Consider the following 13,724-nt stretch of genomic DNA (forward strand, 5'->3'; position numbering starts at 1 on the left):
TTTGAAAGGAGAAGAATATCTATTAGAGTATTCTATTACAAGCCTATTGTAATTCCATGTTTGTCATGGAATATTTAATGTAATACTAACTGTTCAAAATAGGTACAGAAAAATATATTTTGTTAGTCAATGACACCACAGTAACAATAAAAATAGAATTAAAAATGCATTAGTTACAACAAAGAAAAATAACACAAAAGTTGTGTAATGTTTGAGTTCTGCACAATTCTTGAATGTACTGGTACAAAAAGAAGACAGGTAATAGAAAAGATCCAATTCCAGGTCAGGTGTTTTTAGTTTAAGTGATTTACTTAAAAGTCTGTCTTAAAATTAAGACTCCACATGAATGCATTACTCAGTGTGTTATGAGTAGCAAATTATGTGATGCGCTCAGAAACAAAGAATAATACTGACCACTTGTCCTCCTACCCCTACCTGGAGTTCTGAAAATTTAAAAGACACTCACTAGTTTCAAATGTATCTTCTGCCTTGAGCAAAACATACAAATCTTTGGTCTAGCAGAAAACAGAAATAAAGAAATATAGCACCATGTTTTTTTTGCTGATACAGGGACTCATCCTTCTTTGCTTCTGTGTTCTGCTAAGTCAGCATAAATGGTTGAGAATGAAAAGCATCTATAAACTTCTAATTCAGTATCTTCTTTTTATATAAATTTGTTCCACACAAATACAAAATATTAAATCAACAGCACAGTGACTCACTTTTAGAACAAGCTTATTTTATATTCAGTCAAATAAAGATTATGGACTTGTAGGAATTTAGCACCCACCCCCCTCCTAGAAGAATGAAATATTTTAGAAAATATTTAAAAAAGCAGAATATATTTCCCTGGATGAGAAATGGAGAAACATGTTTTAAAGACAAAGCAGTTCCTGACTCCCCCCCCCACCTTTGTCAATGGGCTATTAAAGCCTCAACCAAGCTCACTCATTTCCCCCCAATGGACCATCATTTGCAACACAATAGAACAGAAACTCACCACATGGCACCTGGGAAGATTACATCAGCTAGCAAGGCTAGCTAAGACTCCCACCCCCTGGGAGTCTGACAGCCAATCAGGGTACTCTTCCTGTGCCCCAGAAAGTTCAAAGCTCAGAAAAAGCATAAAACCAGGGAGCACACAGGATCTCAGCCCTTTTCTGTTCAAGATCTCAAGCCATGTGATCCTGACCACCATTAAACCATCTTTCCAAGCAGCCTCCAGTTTCCAGTGTCTTTGTCCCCACTTGGAACTGAACCCAGATGGATATTTCTTCCATCAATTGGCGACCCAGATGGGACTCCAAGCTAACCTAACCAATGGACCTGGCCCAGGTAAGCCTCCCTTGCTAGCAGCAGACCCATTGAGTCTATAGGTAAGTTTTCCTGGACCTTGGCCATTTGGAATTAGGTTTTAAAGGGGTTTTGAGTGTTGAGCTCAAAGACTGCTTGGAAAGAAGGTGAGTACCTCTAAATTTTAATTTTAAAGCATGGAAAAGCATGGGAAATATGTGTATGCCTGCATGTGTGTGAATGAGAGAGCCCTTCTCCCAATCACAGCTGGATCTTGCTTCCTCTGTGCATTTCCTAACCGCAGAAAGACCAAAAGTCTGGAGAGCATGGGGTTTTTGCCAGAGCACAGGACCTTCTGTTAGGGAAGGAGGAAGTGTGTGTGTGGGATTCCACCTGAGGAAACAGTCTGATTCCACCTCTTTGAGCAACCTCTAGCCGCACCTCTGCCTACTGCTAGCTCCACCAAGCCGTGACCAGTAGGCTAGAGAAAGCAAGGGGGGGAAGCCAAATGTGGAACTTTGTGTTTTCAAGGAACGGAAGCTGAGTGAAAGGAAAAGAAGTGTGAAGGGGAAAGAAAAAAAAGAAATATATAGGAACTATCGGTGTATCTAAAAAGGAAAGCAAAGCCTAAAGTGGTACATGTAGAGTGAGAGGAGGTGCTCGTACCTGCTGTAGGGGCAGCAAGGTCCTCCGGGATCACTATTTTTTTTATTGGTGATTTTCAAATAAGAGTTCCCTTAAGGAAGGGGCCCATACTTCGACAGAAGGGAGTCGGAGTCCTTCGCGGATACCTTTTTTTCCAAAACTGCGGGAGTACCCAGCTATGACAAAGTGAGCCTCACATTCCGAGGATCATGGGAACCGTAAGCTCGAGGGTAGAGGGAAATCCCCTGAGAGACATGCTTGGGGCCTGGGACGCCAGGCAGGTGCCAGTGTTGACTGGCATTCAAGAAAAGAAATTGAAGAAATTGTGTAAAAAATGGGCTTTGCTAAGAGATAACACCAGGAAGACAAATTTGGCTAAATAAAGGTACTTAAAAGAAAAGGGAAATATATAAATAGGAATGTTTGGGTTTTTGTTTGTTTTGTTTGTTTGTTTGTCTCTTTCTCTGTCTTCTATGGAACCACGTGGTCTGTCTGTTAAGATTTGTGCCTTCCCTAATTTAACTGAGATTTATGGCGGGAATGATCAGTGTGTGTGTAAATCTCAGTTTTGTTTTCCTCTCTTTGTCCTTGTTTTTTATGTGTGTATGTCTGTCTTTGTGGGCCCTTGAGGTAATTGTAACTGTAAAATGTATCTGATCTCTAGAGACAAGAATTTTAAATTGTTAGGGGAAAAGAAAAACAAAAGGTTGAAACAATGAAAATGGGGAAAAGAGAGAGAGAAAAAAAGAAAGAGCCTTTACCCTGTTTTTGTGTGGCCGACAGAAACTGGGTACAGAGAACTTTTCATTTCTGTTTTTTCTCTCTCTTCTTTATCTTAAAGTAACAACTCAAGTTTATGAGGAAACGTTTTAAATTCACTTACAAGAGAAAAAAAAATTCAGTCTTGCATTTACTGTGTATTTAAATGATTTTACCTGTACCTCTTCCTGAAGCATGCAAATCCAGTTTTTTCTTTCTCATCAGTTGTTGAAACTGCATTTTGTTGAAACTGCATTATCTTTTAGTAACTGCAATATTGATGTGTTGTTTCTTTTCAAACTCTGCCTGCAAGATATCTCCCCCCCCCCTTTTTTAATCCTGTTACAATGCCTTTCCTGAGAAGATTACCCACAAAAGTGGGGAGGAGATCCTGTTCTAATGTCTTTCAGCCCTGACAAGATGACTCTGCAACTGTGGAAGCAGAGCACATGGTTCCAGATGCTGCCCCCAGAGGAGACCTTCCATTTGTTGGAGCCAGGAATTGAGTTTGAATCCAGCCCCCACTGAAAGTCATCACAGCAACCAGATTGGAGCAGACCTTTCCAAACCTGACTGACCAACAAGCATGCCACCCAGCAGACATGAAAGAAAGGACCCTGAGATGTACAAGTAAAGACTAAAAGACTCTTTTCAATTCCCAGAAGACTGCTGGAAAGACTATGGGGGAGGTGGAAATTCATTGTAAGGTTTTCTGTCTTGTCTCCTTTATATTGTAATCAGTCTAAAGTACTCATGTAAGGATTGTATTTGAGTGGCTACCACAGCAAGTTCTGAACACCTGAGATTTCTGTCTAATGGTAGGGAAATTTGACCAGCATATTTGTATTGTTTGTATTGCCTGAATTGTAAAGGTAGCTGCATACACAGGCACACACAGAGAGACACACCATTCAGAATTAGACTGAAACTATTCCCTTCACTTACCTCCACACAAAGCTTCTCCTAGGTTGATTTTTGCTCTGTGGCACTAAAAGCCCAAGGAGTCAGATCTCCCTGCTAATTCCATGGGGGAGGGGCATCCCCCTCAGGCAATTCCTCTCTTGAAGAGATAGCAGAAAAAGTGATATCCAAAACCCAAGCCCTGACTATGACTCACAAATGATGCTGCCCAGTTGCCCAGTAAAGCAAGATATGTTGCACTGGTGGTCTCATGAGTAGAAGTCCCAGGGCTCATTGTGTAATTTATTTTGTTAAGAAAGGAAAAAGCCTGGATTGCACACTGATTAACCTCAATTTGGACTGGAAAAAAAAAATCTTGGATAGACTAAAGTAAGAGCTAGGGCAGGTTCAGTAACCAACCCTTGGAAATGGGCAGCCTGTAATTTAAAGGAAAACCATGGCTGTGAAAATTTTGGGATGTGTGCTTGCTTGAAACCTGACTGGAAGCTCACAGAAAGTGATATCTAACAGCTGAAATTAATTGGCATAGAAAATTGGATACTGTAAAATTCTTACCAGAACTTTTCCCCTGGCTGCTAGACCTTCATGGTTGAAAGCTTTTGGGAGCCACTGAAGGAATCTTTTTTTCTGTTGTCTCTATCAATGGCTTCCTTTGCATCAGGAAAATTAAAAGCACCCACTGATTTGATCAATTTTAATTTTTGCCAAGAGCATGTTTCAAAACTCACGTTTTGGGGAAAAAAAAAGTAGGGATTGTAGGAATTTAGCACCCACCCCCCTCCTAGAAGAATGAAATATTTTAGAAAATATTTTAAAAGGCAGAATATATTTCCCTGGATGAGAAATGGAGAAACATGTTTTAAAGACAAAGCAGTTCCTGACTCCCCCCCCCACCTTTGTCAATGGGCTATTAAAGCCTCAACCAAGCTCACTCATTTCCCCCCAATGGACCATCATTTGCAACACAATAGAACAGAAACTCACCACATGGCACCTGGGAAGATTACATCAGCTAGCAAGGCTAGCTAAGACTCCCACCCCCTGGGAGTCTGACAACCAATCAGGATACTCTTCCTGTGCCCCAGAAAGTTCAAAGCTCAGAAAAAGCATAAAGCCAGGGAGCACACAGGATCTCACCCCTTTTCTGTTCAGGATCTCAAGCCATGTGATCCTGGCCACCATTAAACCATCTTTCCAAGCAGCCTCCATGTTTCCAGTGTCTTTGTCCCCACTTGGAACTGAACCCAGATGGATATTTCTTCCAACAGACTATTGTCACCAAAGTCATATGAGGATGGATCAAAATTGGTAAATTCTTCCTATAGTAGAGCATCTAAGTCTCTTCTTATAGTATTTGCCCTATCCATTTCCAGACTTTTACATATTTGCAAGATGGATTATTAATGCTATATCACTGAGTAATAATCAAAGAATAGATTCAGAAGAAAGAAAAATCATAAGTCATGGTGTCTGGCTGAAACCTGAAGTACAAATTTGTTATTATTGCAGGACATAGATACCAGAGTCTACCGAAATGAAACTATGCATCTAAAATATCAATTAACCCCTAGGCCAAACTCACTCTGCTACCATTACTTCAATATACAAACACCCCCTCCCCCCCAATCAAATGATAATCTCATCAAAGCTGAGCAATTATCAAAATTTCTGGGTGAGCAATGGGACACAAAGCATAGTAACTCAGCTTTTCCAAGGCTGACAACCAGGGCAGAAAGAGACGGCCTTGAATAGTGTGCGTAAAATGCTTATAAAGTGCATAGTGCATATAAAATGTGCATTAGATTGCACTTTTCATTAGGAATAATTTTAAAATTAAAATTGCCAATAATTTATCAAGAATTGTTTAAACCAACATCTGAGCATTCAAGGAAACATTGAAATATATAAATTTGAAGAAAATTATAACAAACATTGCTCGAATATCACCAGACATTCATTTGATAGCATGTATCCAAGTAACCGTAGAAATGGTGGTAGACTTTAGGAGAAACCCTTCCATACTTCCACCTCTCACAATACTTGACAACACAGTATCAATAGTAGAAACCTTCAAATTTCTGGGTTCTATCATATCGCAAGATCTCAAATGGACAGCTAACATCAAAAACATCATTAAAAAAGGACAACAAAGAATGTTCTTTCTGCGCCAACTCAGTAAGCTCAAACTGCCCAAGGAGCTGCTGATCCAATTCTACAGAGGAATTATTGAGTCTGTCATTTGCACCTCTATAACTGTCTGGTTCGGTTCTGCAACCCAACAAGAAAAACACAGACTTCAGAGGATAATTAGAACTGCAGAAAAAATAATTGCTACCAACCTGCCTTCCATTGAGGACCTGTATACTGCACGAATCAAGAAGAGGGCCGTGAAAATATTTGCAGATCCCTCGCATCCTGGACATAAACTGTTTCAACTCCTACCCTCAAAACAACGCTATAGAGCACTGCACACCAGAACAACTAGACACAAGAACAGTTTTTTCCCGAAGGCCATCACTCTGCTAAACAAATAATTCCCTCAACACTGTCAGACTATTTACTGAATCTGCACTACTATTAATCGTTTCATAGTTCCCATCACCAATCTCTTTCCACTTATGACTGTATGACTATAACTTGTTGCTGGCAATCCTTATGATTTATATTGATATATTGACCATCAATTGTGTTGTAAATGTTGTACCTTGATGAACGTATCTTTTCTTTTATGTACACTGAGAGCATATGCACCAAGACAAATTCCTTGTGTGTCCAATCACACTTGGCCAATAAAAATTCTATTCTATTCTATTCTATTCTATTCTATTCTATTCTATTCTATTCTAACAGAAAAAATGTTTTACCTGTATTTTTATAGCAGCTATGATTATCATAATCTCTTTTGTAAACAAATCAAAAAATAGTTTGTTTTGGTCATTGACTATACATGAACTATAAAACACACACCTCAACACACATATGCATCCAAATTAATAATAATAAATCGAGGGGACAAATTCCAAGCATTATTATTAATAATCTTACAACCAACACCTCTGACTGTGATGCTCAAGATAAATTTGTAACTGTAATCAATTGTACGTTCTAATATAATTTTCTTAAAATGATTATCAATAAAATCATTTAGTTGAAGTGTAGTTTGTTAAAACAATAAAGTGACATCAAGCCAAGCAACTGGCCTTAATTACTTAAAAATCACCTGTTTCTATAAATAATATCCAAAAGCTATAGATTCTAAAACCATATGTATTTCGGCTGCTAATATATGAAAAACTAATCCATAAATTTGGATGTTTCCTTTACCATCTAGAATTCATCAACATCCATCATATAAAACAAATAGGAGAAAATGCACTGGGATAAAATATTGCATCTGCAGCTCACAAAATTACTTTTCTCCATTCTGTATACATGAACATGTGCCAAATAACTTTATGACTCACTAAATTCATGTTGACTTAAAACAAAATGGATTTAACATACAAATGTTACAAAATAATCCTGTAGGCATAAAACTCAAAAGATGCTAAACCAAAATTTTATAGAATTTAGTCTTTTCAGCAACATTCTTTTACTGGGCTTACTTTCCTCTTTTTCCAGAGAGCTGCTTAATAAACTGAATGTGATACTTTATTTCCATTACTTTATCCAAAACAATGCTGTAACAATTATAGTGAAAATATGCTAAATAATTTGTAATTGCATGATTTGTTTTGAATTTTATTTTTAAGACAGCTACTGTAGCCATCTTTGATAGAACTGTTACTCCTTTGCCAAAGAAAATTTAATTTCCAGTTTACAATTTTCAAGCTATTGATCAATTTATGTGTCCCCTAAGAATAAACTAATTTTATTGTAGTTAATGCCACATTAGATTTTAGCAGCAAAGCTAGAATGCAGTCAATATACATGTTCTGCATTTTATAGCCACCTGGCTCATGGCAGTACTCCTACTGTGTGTGAAATCAATTTTTTTCTAAATGTGACCTACTCACAAGTTTCTTGAAAACCTGCAGCAGACAAAATTCAGAGTTTAAAAACCACCAATATAGATTTTCAGAAACATGTAATAATATTGAAGTAACAATCCATTTACATTATTTATGAAAATTAAATTATATTTCAATTAATTATCTAAATTTAAGACTTTTGAATTTGTATTTAAGAATTATTATCTATACAAAATATATGCTTTCATTGTATTGATTTTGTTTTCTTTTGGAAAAATTAAGCAGCAGTACATATGGCAGATGAGAATTTTCTAAAGGTGCTCCCCATAATTTTCTTTACTGTAAAGTAACTCTTCATATTAAAGTTTGCTGATCCATCTATTCTACCACTGAAACCTTTTATCTGTTTTTTTTCCAGCTGATATTAAATACAACATTTAATGAGTCCTTCGGGAGAAGGGTGGTATAAAAATTGAATTAATAATAATAATAACAATAACAATAACAATAACAACAACAACAACAACAACAACAACAACAACATTAGTTCTTCACTGAGAAGGAAAACTATCCAGGATTTTGCAGTTTCAATTTCCAGACTTATAAACCAAATCCAGTTTTGATAAAAATCAGTATTTATCAAACTCGTTCATTCATTTCTCCATCCAAAATAGTTTGGTTCTATAATGAAACTTATTAAAAGCACTCAAGAAAAAATACAGTAAATGTATTTCAAAATATTTTTGTTTCAGCCAAAACCAACGGATTCTGTTCTTCCATTCCCACCTGTGTTTCGCAAAACAAAAACCGATTCTATGTGTTTGCTTTCTTGAAGTTTCATATGTTCAGACATATGGGAAATCATGAAGTAATTTTCCATCTCATATAACGTACACCATGATTTGAATGGCTGAAATGTTGTACCTCCATACATTTTAAAACGCTGATATGGATTCCAATATGAAGCAATTATCAAAGGTTTAAGAGTTTTTTGGATTTCCAAGTGCCTAAATGACACTTTGAAAATTATTAAATGTGTTAAATCTTAATTTAAAAAACATAAAAGTTAATGGTCCATCAATTGTCTAAATGTATTTTCATAACTTATAATTGCTTACAATTTTTGTAACATTATAAAATTCAAAGTTGCATGACCTTTTGTAAAAATAAGTTTGAATCTCCAAGTAGACAGAATAGAAGAAACAGATGGAGAGGATAGCAAAATTCCAACAGCCTCTGCTACATATCCAAGAGCCTATCATAAAGTTATAATTGCTTTATACGATTATAAATTTCTGTTGTCAGAGTCAATACTACTGGCAAGGATGGATCTCTGGCATAACATATTCTGATAGCTTTTTCAGAGAACATGAATAGTTGAATGCAAACAGAAGCAAGCCATGTATAAATGAAGAGAAACTGTTCAATGAAAAACACAATTTGCTTTTATGAAAATGTATGTAGGACTATAATTTTAAAAGTTTCACTAAAGCTCTTCCTCTAATAAATCTAGATATGTACATTTAATGTTATATAAGTAGCAACCTTCATATAAAAATAAAGGCAATATCTACTTTTACTTCATGTGAATATATTCAGTAGCGCCAGAAAATGCATCCATCTTTCACTTACTATAGAAATTTTTGAAAACGTTCAATCTTTGTTTCTTCTCTTTTAATAGAGCACAATATGTATCTGTAACATCTCTTTCTCTTTCTTCCTAGCCTTTTCTCCGAGTACAGGGACCACTTTTTTTAAAAAAAATAGACTGTCTATTGATCCATTGGTTGCAACAGGAATGGACCAACCAGCTTGTTGTCTGAGCCTGACATTATGGGAGTGAAAGACAGAGTGATTGACCAAAGTCACCCAACTAGCTTTTATGCCTAAGGTGGGACTAGAACTCACAATTTCCTGTTTTCTAACCTAGTACTCAAGTTGTCTCTCTCTGTCCCTGTCTCTTTCTGTTTTTCTATTATATTGGATAAAAAGATTTCATTCACAATATAAATGACAAAATGAAATCGGGTAAATACAGGGCGGAAAGGTAAGTTTAAGTACCACTAACAAATTGAAATATCAAATATGCTGCATAGATCGAGAGCAATCCTCACATGTTCATCAATTGGGCACTGATTGTATATAATACACTAATGTGGTAAATTCATAACAAATGAAATATACATTAATGCAACAGTTGTCAATCTGTATTATGTATACCTACATACCCATCTATGAGCCTATATAAAACCCTTTCTTTACAAAATTTATTCTTAATGATCAGCTATCTTATAAAATGCAACATAAAACTGCTGCATCAAAACAAAACAAAAACATTGCTTAGTATTCTCTTTTTACTATGGCCAAAAATATTTTGGAGAACCCATAAAGTGAAATGAAGTAACAAATTCAACATATTTGCTCTATGAATTAGTTCCAGGATTTTTAATTATTGTTATATATTTTAAATTGGATAGCAGCAAATTCTAGTGTCATATCAGACAGACTAATCTCCACATCACAATTTTATAAAATGTAGCATTCTATAGCAATATTTATCTTTAAAAGTCTTTTTATAAACTACAAAACTCAAAATACAGTAACCTGTCCTTGTTGTTGCAACAACTAGATAATTTGTGCTGCTTTCCATGGGTATCTCCCTTACTTGAATTTTTAATATGAGAAATCCTATATCTAGATAATGAAGCATCAAAACATAATGCAAATGAATTTGAAAAAAATAAAAAATTCATAGTATAGATTTACAATTGATGTAAGTAGTATAAGATGATACAAATCTAAGCCCACAAATTTCTAAATTACTGATAGAAGACAAATAGCTTCAGCTATTTAAAAATGAAGGGTACCTAGCTAAGGTACAATTTTTGTCAAAGAAGATTTATGAAGCAGGACTACTAGGGAATTACAATAAGATTTTTCTTTAAGTTGTTCAGTGTTCGTAAGTGTCACATCTTATTCACCATTTACATTTGGCTGTATTTATTTTTCTGAGCTCAAAAAAGTGTTGATAACAAGAATGTCTACAGAAACGTTCTGTTGGTACTACTAAATCTCACAAACATTCTTGAAATAGTCTATACATATTTTGTTATAAATTTACTATCAGATTTATTTAACTCCAGATACTATAAATTCATTACATGTTCTTTTTTATTTTTTGACTCTTGTATTGAATCTTGAATGTAATTAAAATGATTGGCATATCATATTTTAATTATCTATAATTACATTTTAAAGCACAGCAACCATTCTTTCAATATCCAGAAACAAGTTACCATTCTCGTAGTAGAAAGTATAGTGATTTATATTTCAAAGCAATGATACATGTTTGCATATTAAATTTTAATAATTTATCTTGAAATAAATAATAATGATAAGAATTTTGTTTTTCCCATGCATATATCTCCTTGCCAAGGAGTTCAGCAAACCTTGTGATAATGTCAAGGTTACTATTTAACATCTATCCTATATCCAGGGATAGTGTGTTACTGTTGCTAAGGCATCAGGATAAAAACGTGGAGACCATGAGTTCTAGGCCTACCTTAGGCTTGGCTGGATGTTTCTTTTAGCCCTAGGAGGGAGGCAATGACAATCTAGTTCTGAGAAAGTTTGTGAAAAAAACTGTAGGAACTTCTCTGGACATGATTGAAAGGAAGAAAGAAAGAAAAAGTATCTGCCATAAACTTACCACTGATCAATAGTTTCTAATCAATAGTTTATTTGATAATTAATAGCAGCCAATAATAATCTATCAATAGATTTTAGTGTGTATATTATTTAAAAGGAAGATCGGAGGAAAATGAAATACTTACAGTAACATGTTCCCCTGAGTGGATTACCAAGATATCTATTTTCAGAGTCACAACTGCCAGGAAAAAAGACAAAACAAAAACTAAACATCTGATCATTATAAACAATACAGCATATTGAATATTTTAAATATAACATTCATACAGCCAATGAAACAAGAAGAACATAAGTGAAACTATCTTTTTTTTTTTTGTCAGCATATCCAATAATGTATTTCTGTGCCTTTATATCAATGAATTTAAGTTACAATATGTAATTCCTTCATCAACCCATTTTAATCCTATAATAATCCACAGCATGTATAGAGGATATGGAATACAATGGCCTTTTGTTGATATGTTTGGGTAAGTTATACTTGTTTGATGTTAGTTTCCATTTGGTTTGTAGTTTTATGCTTAGCAAGCTAGAAAAAGCTAATGGAACTACATGGAACAAAATGTGTTAATCGCTACTGTCTGTGTTCCTCTATCATTTATTATGTTGCATTTTTGTTAATTAAATTAATTATGTTTATTAAAAGACAATAGAATGTATTTAGATCTATTTACAGGCATAAGACAAACATAGGGAATGGTTACCTGAAGCCGGAATAATGCTAATCAAATCAAATTAAACTCTGAAAGGTCACTTTTCATGTCTAACTTTGGGATAGATAATTTGCCATCTTATTTTAATCTTTCTGTAAGGAATCGACTTAATTTGTAAGAGAATGTACAGGTTAATTATGTACGTATTATGTAATCATTTACAAATATATGGCAGATACACACACAGAGAGAAACACACACAGACACACACACACACACAGACACAGTATGTCACAGAAGTGAGAACACCCCCTCACATTTTGTAAATATTTAAGTATATCTTTTCATGTGACAACACTGAAGAAATGACACTTGGCTACAATGTAAAGTAGTGAGTATACAGCTTGTATAACAGTGTAAATGTCATGTCCCCTCAAAATAACACAAAACACAACCATTAATGTCTAAACTGCTGGCAACAAAAGTAAGTACACCCCTAAGTGATTTTGTCCAAATGGGGCCCAAGTAGCTGTTTTCCTCCCTGGTGCCATGTGACGCATTAGTGTTACAAGGTCTCAAGTGTGAAGGGGGAGCAAGTGTGTTAAATTTGATGTTATTGCTCTCACTCTCTCATACTGGTTACTGGAAGTTCAACATAACACCTCATGGCAATGAACTCTGAGGATCTGAAAAAACGAATTGTTGCTGTACATAAAAATGGCCTAGGCTATAAGAAGATTGCCAAGACCCTGAAACTGAGTTGCAGCACGGTGGCCAAGACCATACAATGGTTTAACAGGACAGGTTCCACTCAGAACAGGCCTTGCCACGATCGACCAAAAAAGTTGAGTGTCTGTGCTCAGCATCCTATCCAGAGGTTGGTTCTGGGAAATAGACGTGTGAGTGCTCCGAGCATTGTTGCAGAGGTTGAAGGGATTGGGGGGTCAGCCTGTCAGTGCTCAGACCATACGCCTCATGCTGCATCAAATTAGTCTGCAGGGCTGTCGTCCCAAAAGGAAGCCTCTTCTAATGATGACGCACAAGAAAGCCCGCAAACAGTTTGCTGCATACAAGCAGACTTAGGACATGGATTCCTGAAATCATGTCCTGTGGTCCGATGAGACCAAGATAAACTTATTTGGTTCAGATGGTGTCAAGTGTGTGTGGCAGCAACCAGGTGAGTACAAAGACAAGTGTGTCTTGCCTACAGTCAAGCATGGTGGTGGGAGTGTCATGGTCTGGGGCTGCGTGAGTGCTGCCGGGACTGGGGAGCTACCGTTTATTGAGGGAACCATGAATGCCAACATGTACTGTGACATACTGAAGCAGAGCATGATCCTCTCCCTTCAGAGACTGGGCCATAGGGCAGTATTCCAACATGATAACAATCCCAAACACACCTCCAAAACGACCACTGTCTTGCTAAAAAAGCTGAGGGTAAAGGTGATGGACTGGCCAAGCATGTCTCCAGACATAAAACCTATTGAGCATCTGTGGGCATCCTGAAATGGAAGGTGGAGGTACGCAAGGTCTCTAACATTCATCAGCTCTGTGATGTTGTCATGGAGGAGTGGAAGAGGACTCCAGTGGCAACCTGTGAAGCTCTGGTAAACTCTATGCCCAAGAGGGTTAAGGCAGTGCTGGAAAATAATGGTGACCACACAAAATATTGACACCTTAGGCCCCATTTGGACATTTTCATTTAGGGGTGTACTCACTTTTGTTGCCAGCAGTTTAGACATTAATGGCTGTGTTGCGTTATTTATATATATATATA

At 36.1% G+C, this 13,724-nt stretch overlaps 1 protein-coding gene across 3 annotated transcripts in view; it reads right to left on the bottom strand.

The window, feature by feature from the left end:
- The window catches only part of ATRNL1 (attractin like 1), a 618,957-nt gene that overhangs the window by 424,027 nt on the left and 181,206 nt on the right, over window positions 1-13,724 (bottom strand). For all 3 annotated transcript variants that reach the window (XM_058187058.1, XM_058187059.1, XM_058187060.1), the window contains exon 21: window positions 11,423-11,475. In XM_058187058.1, the coding sequence (XP_058043041.1) occupies window positions 11,423-11,475 (53 nt within the window). The remainder of the gene's footprint in view (window positions 1-11,422; window positions 11,476-13,724) is intronic.

The sequence above is a fragment of the Ahaetulla prasina genome, chromosome 6 (assembly GCF_028640845.1).
Source record: "Ahaetulla prasina isolate Xishuangbanna chromosome 6, ASM2864084v1, whole genome shotgun sequence".
Lineage (NCBI taxonomy): Eukaryota > Metazoa > Chordata > Lepidosauria > Squamata > Colubridae > Ahaetulla > Ahaetulla prasina.